The sequence below is a fragment of the Pyrus communis genome, chromosome 16, assembly GCF_963583255.1.
Source record: "Pyrus communis chromosome 16, drPyrComm1.1, whole genome shotgun sequence".
Taxonomy (NCBI): Eukaryota; Viridiplantae; Streptophyta; class Magnoliopsida; order Rosales; family Rosaceae; genus Pyrus; species Pyrus communis.
This window is the reverse complement of record NC_084818.1, coordinates 4,098,367-4,122,351: the sequence shown is the minus strand read 5'-3', so window position 1 is coordinate 4,122,351 and position 23,985 is coordinate 4,098,367. Positions and strand designations below refer to the sequence as shown.

At 36.6% G+C, this 23,985-nt stretch overlaps 3 protein-coding genes and 1 pseudogene across 3 annotated transcripts; 2 read left to right on the top strand and 2 right to left on the bottom strand.

The window, feature by feature from the left end:
• Positions 1–995: 995 nt before the first annotated feature.
• On the bottom strand, positions 996–1,967 carry LOC137720903 (mavicyanin-like). Its single transcript, XM_068460024.1, has 2 exons — positions 1,802–1,967; positions 996–1,487 (listed from the first exon to the last, which is right to left on the bottom strand). Exons 1-2 carry the CDS (start codon positions 1,965–1,967, stop codon positions 1,099–1,101), a joined length of 555 nt encoding a protein of 184 aa, XP_068316125.1. The 3' UTR covers positions 996–1,098.
• Positions 1,968–9,866: 7,899 nt separating this feature from the next.
• Positions 9,867–12,840, top strand: LOC137721172 (flavanone 3-dioxygenase 3-like; annotated as a pseudogene).
• Positions 12,841–15,656: 2,816 nt separating this feature from the next.
• Positions 15,657–18,908, top strand: LOC137720594 (GTP-binding protein YPTM2-like). The gene is made up of 8 exons (XM_068459684.1): positions 15,657–15,847; positions 16,461–16,533; positions 17,136–17,183; positions 17,262–17,309; positions 17,823–17,894; positions 18,002–18,157; positions 18,246–18,349; positions 18,509–18,908. The coding sequence occupies exons 1-8, from the start codon at positions 15,834–15,836 to the stop codon at positions 18,600–18,602; spliced, it is 609 nt and encodes a 202-aa protein (XP_068315785.1). The 5' UTR covers positions 15,657–15,833; the 3' UTR covers positions 18,603–18,908.
• Positions 18,909–19,792: 884 nt separating this feature from the next.
• On the bottom strand, positions 19,793–22,029 carry LOC137719567 (probable transcription factor At5g61620). The gene is made up of 4 exons (XM_068458605.1): positions 21,738–22,029; positions 21,164–21,378; positions 20,654–20,893; positions 19,793–20,237 (listed from the first exon to the last, which is right to left on the bottom strand). Exons 1-4 carry the CDS (start codon positions 22,027–22,029, stop codon positions 19,935–19,937), a joined length of 1,050 nt encoding a protein of 349 aa, XP_068314706.1. The 3' UTR covers positions 19,793–19,934.
• Positions 22,030–23,985: the final 1,956 nt, after the last annotated feature.

Here is a 23,985-nt window from a genome sequence, read left to right as displayed (position 1 = left end):
ATTACTTTCACATTTTTAAATTAATTGATCTATATTAAAGGTCTAAACTTTGATTAATAGAAGCTAATTAATTGCTGATTTTTTTGGGGTGTGAACTACACAATACTTACAAAGATATTGCTACAATTAAAAACTATTTCAACTACTACGACTCATTTGGAACTACCTTTAAAATAATTGAAAATACTTTTAGTAAAATTGATTGGGTTTCAAAAGTATTTGCACTTAAAGTACTTTTTAGAATTGCAGGAAGCACTTGAAGTACATTTTAATAATCTACTTATATTTTTATTAAGAATTTGTGTAAAAAAAATATTTTCACAAAAAACGCTTGCATTTTAAAAGCATTTTCAAACGAGCTCATAAAAAAATTAAAATTTAATACTCAAGTATGTATCTATGTCATTGTATTAGCGTAAATCGAATCTATATAAAATCTGCTCCAAGTAAATAAAAATTGAGTGACGCAGAGCTGATTATACTTTTTTTATTCTACCATTTATCAATAGATTACTTACATGTTGGAACATTAAAAGTCAAAGCTTTTCCTTGATCATTTGATGTAACCGAAGTTGGTTTAAGCAAAATGACAGGTTGTTGTGGTGGTTAATACAGCTACAGCCACATACAAGATGATAATAAAACAATTACTGTTAATTTTGACCCGTTTCTTTTGCGTAGACTGTAAGAAATGAAAGTTACTTTAATATCTCAATTGCCTCTCAAAATTCTTCTTTTCCTGATATGGAAATGAACAAGCAGAAATTGGCTTTGTGCATGTCGACTTTCATCAGCAGCGAGACCTTATAAGTTATATGTACTCTTATTTTATGAATAATCATGATTTGTACGTAATAAATTTAGATTTAGCTATAATCTCCCTTAGTTATTTTTCATTATTTAGCTGTAAATCATAATCTAATCGTAAACAAATTTTAAACTTTGAGAAATTAAGAGGAAACTTAAGAATGTATCGAAACCTGTAGCTGCTAGCCTGCTATATATTCATATGTAATATACTAATATGTATATCATTTCATCACAAATACAAATACAAAACTCAAATTGTCAATATAATTTCATCACAAATACAAAATCTCAAATTGTCACTTCCATATATAGCGTGACAGCAATAAGACCAAAGATGGCCAGCACAAAGGCATTAGGTCCACAGTTGATGAAAGCAGATGAGGTGGGACTGTTGCTCTTAGTAGTAGGGTTTGGAAGATCCCCTTGGCCGGAACCAGTTCCTGCCTCTGGCGCACCGGCCGGCTCATAAGCCTGGTTGTTTTCTACTTCTGCTACGAGCTTCATCCCTCCCAAACAATACAGCTTGCTCCCACTCACAAAGTACCAGTCACCAGGTTTTGTCAATGTAACAGTTGTGTTTCCTCCCGTATATGTCTTTATAACTTTTGTTGTGTTGCAAACATCAAAACTTTCTTTGGTCACTTGACTCACACTGTTAGATGATGAGTACTGAAAAGCTGTAAAAATAAACAAAAAATTAAAAAGAAATTAAACGGAAGTAAGTTACCTAATGAATTTTTATATTATTTGCTTGAAATCGGTTCGTTATTCATCAAAGTTTTGTTTTCTCAAAACCACAAAAGTAAACAAGAGTTTTCCCAATGACCAAAAGTAAACGAGAGTTTATATAGCTAGAAGACGTAGAACAAAAAATCGTGTATTTGCATTAACCTTTTGGGGAGGTTATTCAAGAATTGCTCGTATTGTTATTCAACAGAAAATAAGCTCTTTGGTTTCGATCTGAGTCATGGGATAATGTATGTATACTTACATAGCGCATCGCCAACTTTGAATGTCTTGTTGTTGGACCATGAATTGAGGTCAGTGCTTATGTCCCAGCCGGAGGTGTCCCCAACTGTGTAAACTGTGGCGGAGCTTGTCAATGCAAATCCAAGAACAAGAAGAACACAAACTAGAATTTGAGGCAGCTTTGCCATTTTTAATTTGTGAGATGAGACATAATAAGAAAGAAGTTTCATTTATAGGTATATTGTGTACGAGGATTGGTGAATAATTAGATGACCTAACTTCAACTGTGAGAAGTGAATTGCATTTCTTGCTTAATTCCTTGATTATCTATTAAAATATTATAGATACTATTTCGATCTTATTATTTTTATTTGATTGTAGGAGAACAATAATCTGCCTTTAACTAATCATCAAGTACTTAATTAAACTTTGTCATAGGGTCTTGATTGGTAGATGATGATTTAACCAACTTTTGTGCTCAAATTTGGGTTTAAAAATCAATATATCTTCCCCACGAGGAAGTTGGTGAGCAGTTCAAGACCTCCATCTCCAAATCCTCTTTTTGGTGACCTTGGCAAAAGACTTCGAGACACATATGTAGGCATGTTTGTGCTACAAGAAATTGAGATGGGAAATAAAATTGCTTGTATAACAAACACTCAAACAAGTCTTGCAGCTTTCATATTTCATATGACTATGAGAGAAAGTGTTCTTCATAAACCCTAGTTTTTTTCTCTGCCCCATTGACAATTTGATACTTTTATTTTTTTTTTTTTTTTCACCAGTCCATGAATGTGGGGATGTACGTATCAACTAGGGACCCTCAATTATTTGATTTGAAACAGAAGCAGCAACCAAATGACAAATTATATGATGATCCTCAAGCTGAATTCCCAATTCTCACGATGATGCAAAAGTGGGAAACTGTCTTTTATTGAGGACGATCTTCTGCCATCAATAAAATATATTCTATCCCATCTCTGTCCAAGGTCCAACTAAAAGCACACTATTGTCTCTTTTTGAGATAAGTATTTAAACATATGGCCACCAGGGGCGGATCCATCTTGGGGGTAAGGTGGGTCAGCTGATCCTTCAAACTCAGAAATATTTTATAAAAGGGTTAGGTGTTGTCTTTTGAAAATCGGAGATGTTCTTGAAAGCTATCTTCTAATTGCTCAACGAATTGCCTCTATGGGTACTGAGTAGGGTAGCTGCTAGCCTCATGTCTTTATATTTGTATGTGTTGCTATGGCCATATGTCGATAAACCGACTCGGTATATGTTGGCATTGGTCGGCATGCTTGCTTAAAAGTTATCGGTATATGTTGACATCAGTCAACATCCTTACCCTCGAATGTTATTGGTGTAAGAAGTAATTGAAAAACAAGTTACTAGGATCACAAATAAAACATAAATAGTTACAATAAACCAATCAAACAATTAAGGGGAAATAAACTTATCTTCCAAAGCGGAGGAAGAAGAAGCCATGGCTGCTAGGGTTTCAAAAGGAGTCCTCTACACTCAAGCAGCTGAGAGTCTGAGAGTCCTTGCTATCAAATAGGGTTTTTAGCACAAGATAGGATAATGTTGTGAGTGCAGGGACCTCCTAATATGTCCTAATATATAGACACTTATCTCTTTAATCTGGCCTATTAATTGATTAAAGGGATATGCCAAATCAATTAGGATTTCATTATAGTCCTAAATTTTAACAAATTCTTTGTCAACTAATTAAGGTTTTCATAATTAATTGCACTAAATAAGGACTCCTAAATCTAACCAAATAAGGCTCCATAATTTTGTCAACTATTAACTCGGATTGACCAAGTTACTTGTATGTCAAGAAATAGTGAGCACATGTTCTTTGATACTCACAACTTACAACTGACATCTATCGACATCGACAGTGTGCAATATGACTTGGGATACACAAACAGTGTAGAAAGTGTTTGTTTGCGTAGAAAGAGTAAAACCCATAGCTATATGTCATTCATACTATCATTATTTTTTTTTATAAACTTCATACTATCATTATTTATGTTCTATTCATTAGTGTTATCATTAGGTATATTTATTTTTGGATGAGGATCCTCCAGAATTTGAGCCCTATAATACACCAGTTTTTTTCAACAATTCAAAAATGTAAGAATGCATATATCAACTTGGTGGTGTTTTGAAACAGAAGCAGCACCAAAATGACAAATTGCTGATTCCCATATTCCAGTATATGGGGCAACAGGATGGGTAAAAGTTAGGATCCACGCGAGTTCAGTTTTGAGTTTCAAATTTCCCATGATATTGCAAAAGTGAGAAACTGTATTTTAGTGAAGCGGTTCAATCGTTTGGTATGCAGACAGGACGGGACGGAACGGAATGGGATGGGACGAGACGGGACAAGACGGAACGGAACGGAGCGGGAGCAAAGATGCCCTCGGATGGAAACAAGGAGGAAGAAGAAGGAGACGGAGAGGTTATAATTTTGTGTTCCACGGATGTGGAACGAGTCGTTCCAGGGGGGTGAGGTGGAACGAAAATTCACCAAAAACTCGTCCCGTGGAACAGCTCGTTCCACCCGTTTTAGGCACACCAAACGTGGGACGGAACGCCTTGTCCCACTCTGTTCCGTCCCGTCCCACGTACCAAACGGTACCTAAATTGCATCCTATCCTTGTCCAAATTCCAAGAAAAGCACGATGTTGTCTCTTTGTAAAAGTAGTACCAAAATTTAGGGATTTGAATGCATAAGGTGCAATTGTGCAGGATTCCTGATCTGCTTGGATGAAAAACAAAAATATATATATATGAAGAAGCTATGGCTATCTAGCTAAGGTGTAAAGCCTAGCTAGAGTCAAGGAATAAAACATAAATTCCATAAAAGAAACTAAAAGGCTACTACATATCCAACAACAAATCCACAAGATTCATCGTATCAAGTTGGATCCATGTGCCCTTCGGTGCGTTTTTGTTGGATTTGCCCCCCAACAGAAAGGGTATAAGTGCTGTCACCCTGAAACTTAACATATGTATGTGACTATGGATGTTACTTTTTTTTTTAATCAGAGTATTTTTATTCTTCGATCCCATCACCTTCAGATCACCAGGGGGAGAACACTAGTGGTGATCATAGTTATCTTGGGTGGTTAGAAGTACCAGAGGATGTGACATGTAGTTCAGGCGGAGCATGTGTTAACGACAAGGATGAAAAATGAGACACCAGTCTCTCGGCAAGGAACTGCCGAGAGTGATACAGGACTTCAACTGCTGCCTGCTGAGACAGGTGTGGGCCATCGGCAAGGTCCTGCTAAGGAAGCTACAACAATCCAGCATCTAGTTGCTGCCGAACTAAGTACATCAGGGGAAGAAGTACCATCTGCTGAACCCACATCATCATCTCTCTATCTAGCTCGATAGTGCCATTCAATGTGTCTTCTTTGAATATCCCTAAGGTAAGTACTACAGATGCTCATGTAACTAATCCAAATAATGTTGCAAGTACATATAAGTTGCCACCAAGGCAAAATCGTGGTGTTCCTCCTGAAAGGTTTTCTACCGAAGGAAAAGTAAAGTATCCAATAACAAATTATGTGTCATGCAAGAACCTTGCGCCTAAATGCCAAGCATGGGTGAATAATGTGCAAGCAATCCAAGTACCAACCCGAGTTGAGGAGGCCTTGAAAGATCCTAAATGGGCCGCTGCAATGGATGAAGAGATGATGACACTACATAAGAATGATACATGGGAAGTGATGGAACTACTGAAAGGAAAAAAAACAGTTGGGTGTAAATGGGTCTTTACAATTAAATATCAGGCCGACAGATCAATAGACATGTATAAAGCAAGGTTAGTAGCAAAAGGTTATAGTCAAACGTATGATATTGATTACCAGGAAACTTTTTCCCCAGTAGCCAAGATGAATATAGTACGTGTTCTTATTTCATTAGCTGCAAATTTGAATTGGCCACTGAAACAGTTTGATGTAAAAAATGCTTTCTTTCATGGGCATTTGGAAGAAGAAGTACATATGGATTTTCTTCCGGGATATAATGTTGGAGGGAAAACCAGAATGTGTAGGTTGCAAAAGTCGCTTTATGGGCTTAAGCAATCGCCTCATGTATGGTTTGGTAGATTTACTCAAGTCATGAGAAGGAATGGATATTACCAGAGTCACTCCAACCACACGTTGTTTGTAAAACAGAGAAGTGGCAAAGTGACAGTTTTAATTATTTATGTGGAGGACATGATGATAACAGGTGATGATTCGGAATTGATGGTAAAACTGGAAAAGAGTTTTGCCGCTGAATTTGAGATGAAAATTTTGGGAGATTTAAAATATTTCCTTGGAGTAAAAGTGGCTCATTCGTCTAAAGGTATTTTCTTGTCTCAACATAAATTTGTTCTGGATTTATTGAAGGAGACATGTATGCTTAGATGTAAACCCGTAGACACTCCTGTTGTTGAGAAACCTTATTTATGGATTTATCCAGATCAGAAACCAGTTGACAAAGGCAGATATCAGAGACTGGTAGGGAGACTAATTTATTTGTCCCACACTCGTCCAGATATTGCCTATGCAGTGAGTGTGGTGATTCAGGTTATGCACTCACCAAGTGTGGATCACATGACTGCAGTTATGCGAATTTTGGGGTATTTGAAGTCTACTCTGAGGAAGGGAATTTTGTATGAACATCATAGCCATATGAGGATTGAGGGACTTACTGATGTCGATTGGGCAAGAGATATGACTGATAGGCGATCTACGTCCGGGTATTTTACATTTGTTGGAGGTAATTTAGTTAATTGGCAAAGTAAGAAACAAAAGGTGGTGTCACGGTCTTCCGCGGAAGCCGAATTCAGAGGCATGGTGCATGGAGTGTGTGAGATCCCTTGGCTATGAAAGTTGCTATGGGGTCTCGGCTTTAAGCAAAAAGAGGCATTGAATTTGTATTGTGACAATAAGTTAGCAAGAGAAATAGCACAGAATCCAATACAGCATGATATGACTAAGCATGTTAAGGTTGATCGACATTTTATTAAAGAGAAGCTTGAGAATAATGTGGTGTCAATACCGTTCGTTAGCTCAGGAGAACAACTTGCAAATATTCTTACTCATGTTGTGTGTAGTAGGAGCTTCAATGACTCACTTATCAAGTTGGGCATATGTGATATCTATGCACCAACTTGAGGGGGAGTATTGGTGTGAGTCAATATTTAAGGAAGAGGAATGTAAATATTGTGTAAATATTAGTCATGTTTTAGGAAGGATATATTTGTGTCCTTTATTGTTTCCTTATGTAACAAGGATTGTATGTACTTATATTGAGAATTATGGAATACATGAAAATTAAGCCATAAAATTCTACATGGTATCAGAGTCAGGGAGCGGACCCATAATGTAGTGCCACGTAATGAGTGGGTCCCCTTGGCCCCCGCACGATGATTGTGGGTCCTTTAGTCCCGCATGTAAGGTGAGATTCCTTGGCTCCACGTGGTTGACAATGTGTGGATCTCCCATGTGTGGCCCACTAATTGGGTCCCACGTGATGGGGCGTGTTGAATCCTATATCGGTCGTATAAGAATGAGAAGTAATAGTTTAAATACCATAACCCCACTCTAACTAATACCGAGGCTTTTGGTGATAAAACCCGACACCTGACAGATTGTGTAGGTGGTAATTACCAAGTTGGGGAAAATATAGGTGTTGTTGGAAGTAGGCATTCAGCATGTCTTTCTAATAATTCAACACTTTTTAGGTACGCGGGAAAATGCCTTGACAAAATAACTCAAAAGGAATGATGCATAGTCGGTAGCCAAAGTGATGTGTGAAATTTCATATTGTCTAGTGTATGCATTGCTCCCACTATTTGTTACGTACCTGAAAACTTTTAATGTTCCGTTGATGTTCTTATTAAGCATGGTTGCTACGAGACAAACTTAACTCGAAAAATTAACCCAACCTTTCTTTCTCTCACGCAAGAAACCCCCCAAAATCCCAGCCTTCGTCGCCGACTCCTTCCTCTGGTTAGGGTTGGCAGACATCCCCTTGTTGTTACCCTTTTTCTTTCTCCTTTCTAGCCAGCTACCCACACCTTCAAGTTTTCCTCCTTCCCCCTCCGCCTCTTTCTCTCTTGCTGCATCCCAGCCCGCTACCCACACCCTCAAGTCTTCCCCTTTCAAGCCTTCATTTCCATTTCCTTTTTCTCCTCCTCTTTTGTTTTTATTTTTTTTTCCTGTAGTGCTTTATTTCTAATTTACTTTTGGCTTTCTTTGAGTTTTGTCTCAATTTTCTTGGGCTTTGTCTCAATTCCCTGAGCTTGTCTCAGATCGGAACCTTCAAACACCTATCCTGCTCCGATGCTTCTTTCCATCGCTTGTCATCAACTACCAACCACTGCTATTTGGCCTCGGGTGCTTCTCCTCGGCAACGTGCTTGGATTTTGGGTGGCTGTTACAGTGCATTTTGCACCATTTGGTAGGATTATGGGAGCTTTCACTGCACTGGTGACTTGCTCACCCCCATTTTTCGTTGATCCAGTTGCTTTATTTGGTTTGTTTTCTTGGTGGTGGTGGCCTTGCGATAGAGGTGTGTCAGATTTAGTGGTGGCTGCTAGCTTCCTCTTTAATTTTAGGGTTTTCGTTATTTTTCAGTTAGGCCTTTTTGGGCTTTTATGTTATATTTGCTTTTTCTTGCTGGGCTTGTATTTAAGTTGTGGGATACCTTTTGAGCTTTCTTGTCCTTGTACTAGTCTTTTTATTTAATGGAATGAAAGTAACTTACCTTGACCCCAAAAAAAAAAAAAAAAAAAAAAACTGGGAAAATTAACTCAAAGAGGCTGATGAATAGTTACTAGCTAAGGCAACTAGCCAAATGATGTGTAAACTTTCATCTTGTCTTCAACAAGAAATTTTTTTAGATCCAACGACTCAAGATATCATTACATAGGAAGATGGGACCTTGATAATTGAGAAATGCTAAAGAGACTCTCAAATTGGGACACTTAATTTATGAACTTTCTACCACCTCATAGTTTTAGCACATTGTTCTATAATGTTGGCACGGTAATGGTGCCACAAAGATGAGGTTACAGAAAGTCTGTAAAGATACCCACTTTTGAAAAAAATTTCTTGGCATTATCGTTGTGTCTCTCTTTTATCTTCTCATCCGGAGTCAAGCTCGAAGACTACCGGAATTTAATGAGAAAATGCCAGTGACATTAAAATTTATGTTTTTTAATCAAAACAGCTGCAACAAAAAACCACAACCCTTTCAAGAACCGGTGAAATTAAAATTTGTGTTTTTAAATCAAAACAGCTGCAACAAAAAAGCACAACCCTTTCAAGAAACTATGAGCCCGAAATTGAGGGACAAGTGTATCTCATCCAATAACTAATAACACGTGTGACCTATCTGCATGCATGGCCAAGTACATGGTGGATCTGCTTTCCATATATGACAAATTCCTACTTTCCCACAGTTTTACGACTTTCCCAATCTCCTCAACATTCATACCTCACAAATGAACAAATACCTAGTTTATTTCTTTTGTTTTGTAGGCCCAGGAAATCTCTGGATAGACACGAGAAACCAATTAACCAAACATTGAGAAAGTGCTTTTGGACCTGCTTTTGATAAATAAAATACTATCACCCACGTCAAAATGCAACTGATTTGATAGTTTTGTGTCTCAAATATCTCGCTTGTTAGATTGGGTATAGGATGATATGAGAGAGATCGTCTACTAAATCATATTTGGTAGAGTCCATAATACTATAATTGATTGTTAAATCTTTTGTTTATTTGAAAAATTATCCAACCACTAATCACATTATGGGATTTATAAAACATAATTTAAAAATATAAAAATACAGTCTACCTGATATTTTTCCTTGGTACAAGCAAAAGGGTCCAATTAGTCTGTCTTTATATAAATGTACAGCCAATGGAAACTTAATAGTGACACAATCTTTTTCTGTATAAACCCTAGCTATTCTTGCATCTTGCACCAAACCATCATCTCACAATTATCTTCTTCTCTTTGCATTCTGTACTTTTCTAGCTGAGGAAAGTTAGGGTTCCGCAGAAAGAAGATGGACGACGAAAAAAGTTCAAGCTCATTTTCAAAGGGGAAGAGTGCACAAGAGAGAGGCTTGCCATATGTGCTTGGGTGCTATGTGATTCCAACATCACATCGTCCAACTTTGACCCCAGATGTTGCCACTGTTCCGACCATTGATTTTGGAAGACTGAAACAAGGCCCTGATGAACGAGAACTTGTTATTGAAGAAATTAGAAATGTTTGTCGTCAGTTAGGGTTCTTCCAAGTAAGTGTACTAAACACGCTCTTACAAATTTTTTTCATGCAAAATTAAAATATGGGTTAGTCTATTCTACCCATTAAAAATAAAAGGATTACAAAAATTTTGTAATGCAGTCACGTACTATGCATAACAATCTATTCTAGCAATATAATAATACATCTACAATGCGAACATCAACTTTGTTACAGTAATAATAGTTGATGATCTTCATGTTCATCTCATTAGGTCGTGAACCATGGCATCTGTCAAACTGTGTTGGATGAGGCTCTTCGGTCGGCATCGGCGTTTTTCAATTTGCCGGGTTCAGAGAAGGCAAAGTTCATGTCTAATGATGTTCACAACCCAGTGAGGTACGGGACGAGCTTGAAGGATGGACTTGATAAGATTCAGTTTTGGAGGGCTTTTCTCAAACATTATGCTCACCCGTTGGCAGATTGGATCAATTACTGGCCTAACAATCCTTCTAATTACAGGTACGTCTCTACAAGGTTCATTCTCTTAATTATTTGCTCTCACGCATGTCCCTCTTATCTATTGCTTTGCTATTTCGGAAAAGTATAAAAGAACAAGGTAGAGAAAAAACATCTGTTGCCGACTATATTTATAACCACAGATACATCTTTTTTAATAAGACCATGCATGGTATTCAGCTAAATTGTAGTCTTGTCCAATTTTGTCAACCTTTGATAAATCCTTAATTTGGGCAGTTGTCGCTCTTCATTTTTTGGCAAATCACATCAAGGGTTGGTTTGGTAATATTGTTGTGCTTTAAAAAAAAAACTGTTTCTATTGTGCTGTGAGAATAAGCAGCTGTGAAATAAAGCAACATAATGTACGGTTAACTTTTTTATAAAAGTGCTTTTGGAAAAAAAAAAAAGTAATATTATAGTGTTTGGTAAACTTTTATGTAAAACAGCTGTGACTGTGTAAAATGACCAAAAAGGATATAATACTAAATGTGCAATTAATTTAATTTTCTTAACAAATAAAGGTGAATTACTAAATATACTTTATTTTAAAAAGAAAAATATGTATAAACTTTATCTTAAACATATAATCCAATGTTTAACAAGAAATCATAATCCAACATTCAACATATAATCCAACATTTATAATATCTATTTACTATACAACTATTACTCTTTATCTTTTCTTTTATTATGGAATCATAATTTTTTATAATATATTCTTCTCCAAGGTTCGGTTCTCCTCTTTTGCAAAACCTGTATTTTCTTTCCTCTTCCGCCGCTCACTCCTTCTCTCATCCTTCTCTCTCTGTCTTTCTCTGCCATATCCTAAGGAAGGCTAGGTCGTCGACAAATTCCACTCCTTTATCGAAGACCACCACCGCAGCAACACCAATCGCAATCCCTCGAACACAATCCTTGCTCTCTCGACAGAGATTTGGGATAAGTCGTGGGAGAGTTCCCTCCGTGTTAGTGGCTTCGTCGTCAACAATATTGCCCACAACTACCACCACTTGGTCATCTTCCACTCGCCGCCCTCGTTTTGGAGCTTTCAACATGTCTTCAACTCCTTCTGGGTCCAACCCAAGTGGCCCTTCGTCTTCACTCGTGGAAGATGGATGAACTTCGATTTCAAGACTTACCGTTGGTGTTAACGGTGAAGGCGTCGAGGCTTTCCCGTTGAGATTTTGGGTGTCAAGAAGAAGGGTGAAAATCTAGCATTCTTTGTTTAACCTAGATTTTGACAAAGCCCAGAAATCCGACGAAGAGGCCTCGAATTTAGACAAAACCCAGAAATCCGACGAACCTCCCGCCACTTCTGTCCCAGAAATTCGAAGAAACTCAGAGTCAGAGAAGACGAAAAAGAGACGTGGCAAGGTCGGCGATGAAGTCGATGAGTATAATGTATAATTTATTTAATTGCTAAAGATCATTTTGGGTATTGGAAAATTTCATTAAAGGCATCAGCGCTTCTTGCGAAATCGGTTTGCCCTAAAGATGGGCAAGCAAGCAATGGGCCGCAATCACCTGAACTTGCATGTTGTATATGTGTTAATCGTGGCACTTTTTTTTCTGGAACATAGTTTATTACTTTTTATTTGTTTTATCATTATTAATTATTAGTTATATGATTGCAATATTGTTGTAGGGAAACAATGGGCAAGTATAGCTCAGAAGTGAAGAAACTGAGCATGGAGATAACAGAAGCAATCACTGAGAGTCTAGGGATAGGTCCAAACTACATAAGCAAGAAAATGGAAGATGGAATGCAAGTCATTACAGTCAACTGCTACCCACCGTGCCCTAATCCTGAAATTGCACTAGGGTTGCCACCCCATTCAGATTACAGCTGCTTAACCATTGTTCTTCAGAGCTGCCCAGGGCTTGAAATCATGCACACCGGAGACAGCAAATGAAAGCAAGTCCCACAGCTTCATGGTGCTCTCCAAGTCCATGTGGGTGACCATTTTGAAGTACTAAGCAATGGATTGTACAAGAGTGTTGTGCACCGGGCCACGTTGAACCGTGACAGGACAAGAATCTCCATTGCTAGCCTGCATAGTTTGGGATTGGAGAAGAAGATGGGCACTGCCAAAGAGCTTGTGAGTGAAGAGAATCCTGGGAGGTACAGCGAAAGCAGCTTCAAAGATTTTCTGAATTTTCTTGCCAACAATGATCTAGCAGAAGGGAAGAGCTTCATTAACACACTCAAAGTTGATGAAAACAATAATTATCTTAAGCTAGCTAGTGCTCTTTTTTTGTCTGTTAATTACTAGTTTAAATTTTCTTCTCTGTTTTTGGACAAGAGTACTTCAGTAATTTTAGAACAAATTGTAAGTCTCTTAAAATATAGAAGGGAACTGGATAGCAGATTCAAGGGCTCAGCTGGTTTGTGATGTGGCTGGCTAGAAGTACCACTCCTAGCATAGTTTGTTGGCTCTAATATTATGGTTATTTCTTTTCTTTGCATGTAGCCCGGCAAGGCATGTCCTAGCTAGGAATGACATTGTAATTTTTAAAATATGAGGTATGAAATTATGGTTCGGCTTATGGTTGAAGTAGTTTTATGTAATTTTCCCAATAAACAATATTGATCTAACTTTTGCAACAGGTGATCAATTTTTTTAAGGGTTAATCAAGCTTATTATAACTTTTCTTTTGTCGAAGAGCTTATGAATAAAGATTATTAAATGGAGTTGTAATTTTGTTTTGCTTTGACAAAACGAATTATGTTTTAGATGAATGTCTATGGTTAAGAAGGTTTCTTAAATCTCCAGTATAAAAATTCCCAATACGTGTAAGAGTGCACAACAACTTTTTTTTCAAAATGTCAATAACAATTTTCTTAATATATAAGTATAAAACAACTAGTCATCAGATTTGTGAGCATCACTATTTGACATAGATAATAATTAATTAATAACCCTACTTCCTAAATTGGGTATAAAGACAACCTCAAATTCAGGAAGTAGAGATCAAATAGAGAACATTTTAGTCTTTGAATTCCTTACTATACTACTAGGTCCATTTGTATATATATATATATATATAAAGATAGAGAGACTAGTGGATGCATGTGCACGTGAAACAAAATAAAATAATGACATAATATTTCAGTCAAAATATCCAACAAACTAGTTCTGATCCCAAAACTTAGCCGACTGTCTTGACCTAACCTTTTGTTTGCTCTCTCGTGTCTCACACTTGATAATTAGTGAAATAATTTCGACAAAAAAAAAAGCTAATTAGTGAAAGAAACTAGTACGTACACACGGTTTCAAGAGAATAATTAAGATGCATAGATCGGCAAGCTGGAGCCGGGTAGCGGATGAGTACTTCATGCACTCAACTTCGTCGTGAGCCGGCCGGGAAGGGGCCGTCAGGGCTGCGAGTGTCGGTGTCATTTGATCAAGGCGGAGATCAGTTGCCCATACACGATCCTGTAGCTGAGTTGGCCAAGAAGGAGAGGCCTCGCGTTAAGTTTTCGGAGAATGCATGCATGTCAATATCCCCTTTGTGCTTCTTCTATGTGGCCGTTTTGTTATTTGGTTTTTCTCTAATCCAGGTAATTAATTACAAATAAATAAATATATCGTAAATGTTTATCATTCTAGAGTAACATTTGTCACTTGTCTCTAAGAGGAGTCACATTTTTATTTGGGTGATTTTGTATAAAATTGGTAAAAAGTTACAGTAACAATATTTATGTTAATTATATGTAGGTCAATCATGTTTTGTAATACTTAAATATACTTAAATATATTTAAGATAAACAAAAACTGCCATTACAGCTGATACCCACTTCAATTGACACCCCATTTCTCATATTTTATTTTATTTTATTTATATTTTGAAATAGATCAATACAGATTCAGAGCAATGTCTTGTTCTAGTTCTAGTTTTATTGAATTCAAACACTGCGGTGTCTATTTCCTAGTTTCGTATTTCACTCACACACTTCCTATGCTTCACACCTTGCGCAATTCCTATTTTAACATTTAGATTCAGACACTGCAATGCAGTGTCATTTCCTAATTCTGTTTTTTACATTCTGGTTCAGACACTGTGTTGTAGACACATACTCTTTCTCATCTTCTTCCTGCATCAGAGAGAGCTAGACAGCCTCGATTTCTCCCTCTCCTCAGATTCAAATTTACCGAATTCAACTCAGATTCTGGGATTGAAATTTCGGCTAAATTCTTTCCGATCTTACAATGGCAGGACCTTCGAGACCATTCGATCAGACCCAGATTTCTTCCTCTCCGTCCTCCGAGCATCATCACTGCATGTCAGAATTCAAAACTCTCTATTACTCTTGTACAACAGAACTAATGATATCGGATGATAATAATTTACGACTCAGAAGAGTAAACCATACGATTTAAGGAGACGTCTCTTGAGTCGAGAAGCAATATAGCCAGCTAGAAAAGTCAACAAGAAGCGTGTTCAAAACCTTGAAAATTAGGCAGCTTTTGTTTGTTTGTTTGTTTTTTTTTTTCTTCTTTTCATCATCTTGTCAATCTTCTATGCAAATTAATTTACTCATTATTCTTTACACGCTTAAAATGACAAAGCAAAATAACACGAATTGACTTAAATGGTAAAATTGTGTCGAACGAGCTTTTCTTACATATCAAGCAAAACTTAATAACTGAAAATAATTAGTGGTAGAATCTTGTGTTACTTTCATTCTAATTTTATTCTCGACATATTGACCATTGAGATACAAAATTTCATTTTAAAAGTTATGATTTATAAGTTTAGCTATCAAGTTTTGACGGAGTGATCAATCATCCAGATGAAAAAATATTCAATAACACTCTTTTGAGTCTTTTCGATTACAAATTATAATCAAAAGTCAAATTTTGAGATAAAGCATCTGACTACATCATTTATAGAAATACTTATCATAAAAGTATAAGATTTCATGTATTTTAATCAAATCCGATTTTAAACTAATCTCATCTGATATGAAAACCATCATAATTAAATAATTCATAACGGGTCGAAGAGTATATTCAAACTAAAGAGACAATAGAATATCTGGCCCACGGGACATGCCCAACACAGAGTTGACAGCGTCTTTGGCTCCAAATTTACGTGTTTAGTATAAACCGAACTTTTCGGTTTCATCATCGCTTCGTCATTTTTTCCAGTTCTATTTTCCTCCTCTCGCTCCGTCAATCTTTTCCTTCCTAAAATCTGACCTGGTCCAGATTCTGTTCTTCCTGGACCGGTCGAGTTTTAAGCAGATCAACGACTCACAGTCATGAATCCTGAATAGTAAGCTCCCGATCTCTTTCCCCTTTCACTTTTGTTTCCAATTAGGCAAACTTTTGCCCCTCTTTGCATCTGAGTATTTTTGTACCATTCAAATGTTTGGAAATGAAAGTGGGTCTTTTTTTTTACTACTTTTCTTTGATTTCGGCGAAAGCAGATTGAAGGTTTGATCTTTTCTTTAGATCCGTGATGATTTGATGCTGAATTGTAATGGGTTTGTGGTCAATTTTGAAACCTTTTTGAAAAATTGTTAATTTTGTTGGAATTCTGTTTGTTTGCTTGTGAAAATTAAGAAACTGAAAACCCAAAATATCGGATTTGTAGTTGATTTCATTTTTGTTTGTCTCAGCTTTTAATTTTGATTACTGAATAAAAAAAGAAGCATTGAATTATCTTAAGATCATAAATTGTAGCTTGGATCATGGTGTGGAGGTTAATCGGTCAACTAAGATCTTGATGGTCAGCTAGTTTTTGGGCTCAGTGAATGCATATTTACTAAATATAAATTACTGTGGTTAAACCAACAGGGTTAATTGTTAGTTTGCGACTGAACCTGTTGAATTCAGATTTGAAGTATTGCTAATGAATGATTATGTTGGAATGTTATTTACTGCAGTGATTACTTGTTTAAACTTTTGCTGATTGGAGACTCTGGGGTTGGAAAATCATGTCTTCTTCTGAGGTTTGCAGTAAGTTGTTCATACTTTTTGATTAAATTTATACGGATGTTTTTGCATGATTCATTGTTTGCATTACTGCCTCTCCTGTTATAGCGAACTGCTTAATTTATACCTCTTTGTTTTGATCAAATGAAATAAATACTTACTCCCGTGGAAATTATAATACCCATTGTCGAAAGCAAATAAAATGTATGCTTTGTTTCTTGAATCAAGCTGTTGGGGTTAGCTCAAGCGGTGAGGGAGGGTAGGTAGTGGGTTACGATTAGGATAGGTCCAGGGTTTAAATCCCTCCAATGTAAGTTGTAACCATAGAACTAATACTATGAATCGTATTGATTTACTCAAAATATTCAGTTAGTATAATAACATATTCATGGTTTTCTCTATCATATAATACCTATTGTTGAATGTGACATTCTGTGCAGGTGTGTATACTTACTCCCATGGAAATTATTATTTGTTTTGATCAACTTTGAGAATCCCAACTGACTTTTCAATTTAGATTTTCTTGTTCCTGAGCTTCTGAAGCATAGTGTAATATGGCTAATCATTTCTGGAGCTGACTTCATCAATATCAGTGCTGACCTTTTATCTCTATCTATATGATGCAGGACGATTCATATCTGGACAGCTACATTAGCACAATAGGAGTTGATTTTGTAAGCTTCATGTTCGGGATCTAAATAATGTTATAGAAGATATGACTGTTGATTATTTTTCTTGTCCTTTCTCTGTAGAAAATTCGCACAGTGGAGCAGGATGAGAAGACCATTAAACTTCAAATTGTGAGACTCTCTCTCTCTCTCTCTCTCTCTCTGAAATATGGTACTGCATGGGCATTTAAGCCATTTAGCAGTTAAAGAATACCTTTACTCACATATCTGAACGTTGATGTCAAAGTCTTGTGGCTGGTTGTTTTAATCATTTAGTCTTTTAAGAGTGGGCACTATTTTCCTTCTTTATTCGTTTCCTTTTTCTCGGATCATATGTGTGTTTTCTTGTTAAAGAGTTGTGTTACTGGTTTGTTGTGCCTTTTCAATTGTTTGTTCAATTACATTCAACTACTTTAGTAGAACTTCTTGTTGCATGAGATTGTTTATGTGTTTACGCTTTGTTGATTGTATTATGAACAAATATGTATCGTGGGAATGGAACACTTATTCTGGCATTATTATTGAGCTGAAACTTAGTTCTGGTGCATATTTCATAATGTTCTTGTCGTATGAAACACTGTTGTTTAGTCAATCTAGCTATAAGACTTATCTGTCATATTTGTCTTTGCCTCCCTGGACATTTAGTGGGACACTGCTGGACAAGAACGTTTTAGGACAATTACTAGTAGCTACTACCGTGGGGCACATGGAATTATAGTAAGTTTGCTGTTCTTCATTTGTTTTATGTTTCATTGTTGCGGTCATGGTTTTCCTTGAGGTTGTGTACTGTGGATTCTGTTTATTAATGTTGGTGTATGTTGCAGATAGTTTATGATGTGACAGACCAAGAGAGCTTCAACAATGTTAAGCAATGGTTAAATGAAATTGACCGTTATGCTAGCGAGAATGTAAACAAGCTTCTTGTAGGCAACAAGGCCGATCTCACTGCTAACAAAGTTGTGTCTTATGAAACAGCTAAGGTGAAAATTTTGTGAACCTCCCCTTGGTTTCTGTTTCCATATTTTTGTTTAATGGATTCTCCTTATTGACTCATTGGTAGTTTAACAGGCATTTGCGGATGAGATTGGGATCCCTTTCATGGAGACCAGTGCAAAAAATGCTACCAATGTGGAGCAGGCTTTCATGGCAATGGCTGCTGAAATCAAGAATAGGTACTTTTCCATATGTCTGTGTGTGTTTTCCTTGCTCCGTATTTTATAAGATAAAAGGTTCAATTGGGCACAAGTCGTGCACAGTTTCTGCGTCTTTGAGTTCAAAGATTTATCACTGGCCTATCGGTATTCACTCATTTCTTTCACGACATAATGCAGGATGGCAAGTCAGCCAATGAACAATGCAAGGCCGCCAACAGTGCAGATCCGCGGACAACCCGTCAACCAGAAATCTGGCTGCTGCTCATCTTAGTTCGATTCTGTTGCTGATCTTATGTGGCAGGAGTGCGCGTAGGAGAAGGCTTCTCGTCATTCTTATGTAAACCGTAGGGGACTGTTTGTGCATTCTTAAACAATATATCGTGACTTTGCTCGTCAGTAATTCCATTCTTTATAGTCTTTTAACTGGTATGTACAAATGATGTCTGCTGCTCAGCTACATTTCAAATTTATCTGGTTTCTTCTGTTTAAAGTGACTCGTTGAATTGTTCATGTGGATGCTTAGAGGAAATTTGTACGTTTCTGATGTTATTATATGGCAACTAGCCAAGTTATACAATCTTGAAATAGACCACTCCATGAGACCATATTTTTTCTTCAAATGTCCCTTAATTATAAAGTGTAGATTTATCCCAATTATTTTTGTCAATTTACTGGGCAAATGATAAGGCATACGAGACAGAAGTAGTGCTCAAGCGCTAATTAGTTAGTAAGATAGTACGGTGCTAATTTCTTGTTTATACTCACTCTACAAACTTGTTTTACAATTCAAATCGTTAAATTTGAGGTTTTCATTCAAACATCATCCTTGAAAGTTTGGGAATCATATCACATTTTGATCAATATCGTGAGCATTTTATTAGTCAACAATATTGTATGTTAATGGTTTGGTCATAATTGAATAACTAAACACCTATTTGAGTGTGCTTTTGCCGGGATAATATTTCAGTATTTGAATTTAAATAATGATCTTTTCATATCATGAAACTTACACCCCAAACTAAAAGTCAGTGCCCTAAACTAAGAAAGATTATCTTATTTAAGTTCATGTCATCTGAGTTGAGAAGGAAAAGTTGCAAAAAATAAAATAAAATTCGTTTGGCCAAAATTACTCCAAACAATATAAATTCTGCAGAATTATGACTGACTTAATGCGATGAAGGAGGCATAGGCCCTTTTCGAATCTCACAGTTTGGAGCTCAAGGACCAGACAATTCGGACCATTCAAATTGAATCTGACAGTTCCGTTTAACTCAATTTGTTGGTCCACCTCACATAAACTAGGGGCTACGATTTCTCTTCAACACAAATCAAGGATCCGGATTTCCTGATCTTTAGGCTTCGGACAGTAAGGCCTGAAGAGATCCAAATTCTAATGAAGGCATTTCATTTCATCATAAACATAGTATAAAAAAGTGGGACTCAAAAAAACCCTTTCCGCATTTTACAATTGTGAACCTCCCTCCATGAGTGATTCGACTGAATCAACTTAATTCATTATTCTCGTAATTCTTCTATCTTAAGCTTGCTGTGAATCAAAATTGTTAAAAAATAAAAAAAATTATAAGATGTAAAAAGTAATTTTCTATGTGACTCTGATGGCACCAGAAGAAGAAGAAGGAGACAAGTTTGCTCCCTGAGAGGGCTGAGGCTGCCCAATTTTAAGCTCTAAAGCATCTTTCTCAGCTGCTGACGTCATGCTGCTGATCCGGCCGGCTGCCATGGATGGACCGCTTGGGAGGGACCTTGGTGATGATGGGATTCCAGAAGGGTGAGAAATGACAGGTGCACTAGTTGGAGAGTTACCATGGTTTTTGATCATGTGGTGGTAACTTGGTCTGTAAAAGTGCATCATTGGGGCGTATGAGACATTTCCTGGAATTCCCATCTGTTCAAACATGAGCAAAATCATCATCCATAAGTTTGGCACTTTGTTTTAGAAAAATTAACTTCAAATGGAAACAAACACATTTCACTTCATATTTTTTCTAATTCTCCTTCTCATAGGTTAGAGTAGTTTCAAATATATAGTCTTGTAATATTGTGAGAAAACTTCATTTCATGGTGAAAGTACTTTAAAATATCATTTTAAAGAAACAAACTCATAGATCAAACTGTAATTGCAACCGACTATTGCACCTGACATTAACAATTGATTGGTGAGTGATTTTTGTTCTTTCTATTGTGCGGTTCTTGAAGTATTTCTCGCTAACAGTAACAGTTGTCACGGGGATTACACTGATAGAGTAACACTCAAAACTAGGTTCGCATACAATCATGGGGAAAAGGCAAAAGGGTTCTTACCATAAATGGCATGGCAGGGTAATTTGGAAGAGTGCAAATTGGAGACAATGGAGGAGCTGGGGGGCTATCCAAGCACAGATGTGGGAATCTGTCAAGAATCTGAGTTGGAACGTTGCTAGCCGGTGGCGAGTTATTGCCTGTATTGATTTTCAGTTGCCTAGTTTTAGAGCTGCTAGCCTGTGGTGAAGTTTCAGCAGCTGACTTTGTAGGTGTAACTGAGGAATCTTGAGGACCCTGATCCTGCAAATCCCATCAAAATCCAGTCATTGTTATGAATTAATAAGAACTGCCTCGACCATATTGCAAAAGAAATTTGCATAAACAGGACCGGTCACAACCTTTTAATCAAAAGACGTATATAAGTTAATTAGGGTTTAGTGCTTCTCTATTGTTAGACAGTGCCATCTCAATTTTACTTCCGATAGAAATTCATAATATGTTCCATCCGTGCAATGCATATTTTCTCGGAAACTGTGCAGTACTTGTTTGAAGTGGGGGAGGCAGAATTACATAGAGTTCTTTAAGGTGCATGTCAAAGAGGCTTGATCTGCGTTTCCTCTTATCATTTGTAGCTTGCCTGAGGAAATACTTCTGTGCATGACTAGCAACCTGGGTTGGGGTTCTTGTGGTCACAAAGTTTCTTGCTATTCCTCTCCAATCACCTTTCCCAAGCTTCTTCAAACCAGCTAGAAATACTCTATGCTCTTCCTCAGTCCATGGCCTCCCTGAAAATATTCATTTCAAATTCAGTCAAAACCAAACCTGAAGAATCTAGATGCAATTACGCTAATTTACAGAAAAGGAATTTGAACTTGAGTGCAAAACTAGCAGACATACTGTCTTGGCCAACTGATTTAACCTAAACTAGGTCTCCAGAAATAAAAGGGTAATTTTGGAGATGCCACAGATCTACGTATACAAATAATCAACGTAATACAAAGAAGAAAAACACCAATGAAGAACAATGCAGTCACACATGCATTCCTTTAACATCACAAAAGGCAATTAAATCAAAGAGCAAACAGAAAACCTAGACACATAAAATCAGTTGGAATTGATGAAATTATCTACAATAAAAATAGACCTTTTTTTCTCTCATGGGCGGCCTTGTGTCTCTTGTTATGAATGAGGCCATCGGAGAGGTAGCCAGCATCGTGATCAGCCCCAATAGCGTTGTTGTTGTGGTCTCCGTTGCCGTCTGTATGCAGATTCCCCATGCTGTAACTCTTCTTCATAGAATCCTCCTGGTTTTCCAAAATGTTCACGCCGAAAAGCTTCAAGCAAAACCCTTTATTTACATGGCTGTGGTTGCACGTCCTCGAGTTGTGGCCATTGTGACCACAATGCGAACACTTTCGTGCCGATTCCTTCACCATAATTTGCAACCCTTTTCTCGTGGAGATCAATCCGCAAATCTTCTAGTAAAAATAACAAAGAAGATGATGGATTTGATTGCTTAGATATTGATTTGTTTTGGGTGAAAAGAAAAAAGAATATTAGTTTTTCTCTCTTACGTGCAAAGGAAGGTCTATACGAGTATTTATGGGGCTTTTGGTTTCCTTTTCTATAATAAGTCTATAACAATCAAACACACGTAATTTTACTTTTTCCTTCACCACTAAGCTCACTTAATCCCTTTACTAATTTTCCCTACAAAAACTACGAAAAAACAGATGTGAAAGTTGAATCAAGGGTTGTGATTGTTTCGGTGGCCGGTGAACTATAACCGAAGCCGTTGGATTTATGGTTTGAAATTGGTTGATTTTTTTTACTTTAATGGGTAACTGGCACGTGGAAGTGCACTTCCAGTCCTATGTGAAGCTGGTCTTACGCGATTGTCTGTGCTTCTCTGGAAAGTCGGTGCGCGTCCCTGGTCCTTGCTGCTAATTTTATCTTTTTACCCAAAAAAAAAGGAGAAAAAGAGAAGAAGAAAAAAGAAGAAATAACTTGTACAGCTTTTTTTTTGTTGATTTAGGTTAACTAATTTGGGAGATAAATATTAACAGCTAATATGGATTTTAGCTCGAGTCCACCCTGTGAAATTCTAGAGCAAGGTAAAAAGCTACCTGTTTCCGTATGTTGTTGGGACTCAGAGATTGCAATTGGACGGTCAGGATTTGTTGATATTTGATTGAGCTTCAACTTACAAGCAATCAGGTCCGTTTATATGTAACGAAAGGTAGGGCCGTAAATCTGATCAACAAAAAAGGAGGTGTGGTAAAGCTTGCTCAAATGTGGTTAATCTGCTTATCATTCTAGTTATTTAGACTCAAGCGATAAGCTTGCTTAATTATATAAAGCTGGCCATTTGTTACTTGGATGCCAAGAAAATGACTTACTGATAACATAAAACACATAATAAGAGTCAGTTCTGTAGTTAAAAAGAAATTAGACACATAGTATGAATGATATGGATTTTTAGTCAAATGGTCTCTAAGATTTGCATAACACATAATTTTGGTCCCTGAGATTTAAAATCAATCGAAGTGGTCCATGAGATTGTCCACCATCCATTATTTTGGTTATTCCGTTAAAAAACTCCGTTAAGTTGAGGGTATGACACATAACTTGGTCTCTGAGATTTGCATAAAACATAATTTTAGTCTCTGAGATTTGCATAACACATAACTTTAGTCCCTAAGATTGTCCACCATTCATCATTTTGGTCATTTCATTAAAAAGCTCAGGGACCACTTAACAAAGTTTTTTAATGGAATGATCAAAATAATGGATGGTGAACAATTTCAGGGACCACTCCTATTGATTTTAAATCTCAGGGATCAAAGTTATGTGTTATAAAAATCTCAGGAACCATTTTGACTAAAAAATCAAATGATATTTAAAAGGACGAAGTGTTATGGTTTGAGTTGCATGTGTCTTTAGTTTTTATTCTTGGAACAAACAATGTTTGTTCGAAGAAAAAAAAATATTCTACGAATATATATTTTCAGTTTTGTTAATTGTACCTTGTCATTTACAATTTTATTCAAATATATGATTTATCGAAGAAAAAAAAAATATTCTACGAATATATATTTTCAGTTTTGTTAATTGTACCTTGTCATTTACAATTTTGTTCAAATATATGATTTTATCAATCTGTATAACTTGGCAATCCACAGTTAGGCCATGTGATGCACTTTTGTATACAAAATTCACTTATCATCTTTTTTAAGAACCTAGGCAATACAATTTTATTGATATGAAAAAAGAAATTACTTCTAGAGAGGGGATATCAATTTTACTTCTCACAAAGCAAGAAAAATAAAATACAATAAAAGAGAGGATATAAACATTTCCCTTCTTGAAAAAGAAAATACAAGAAAAATAAG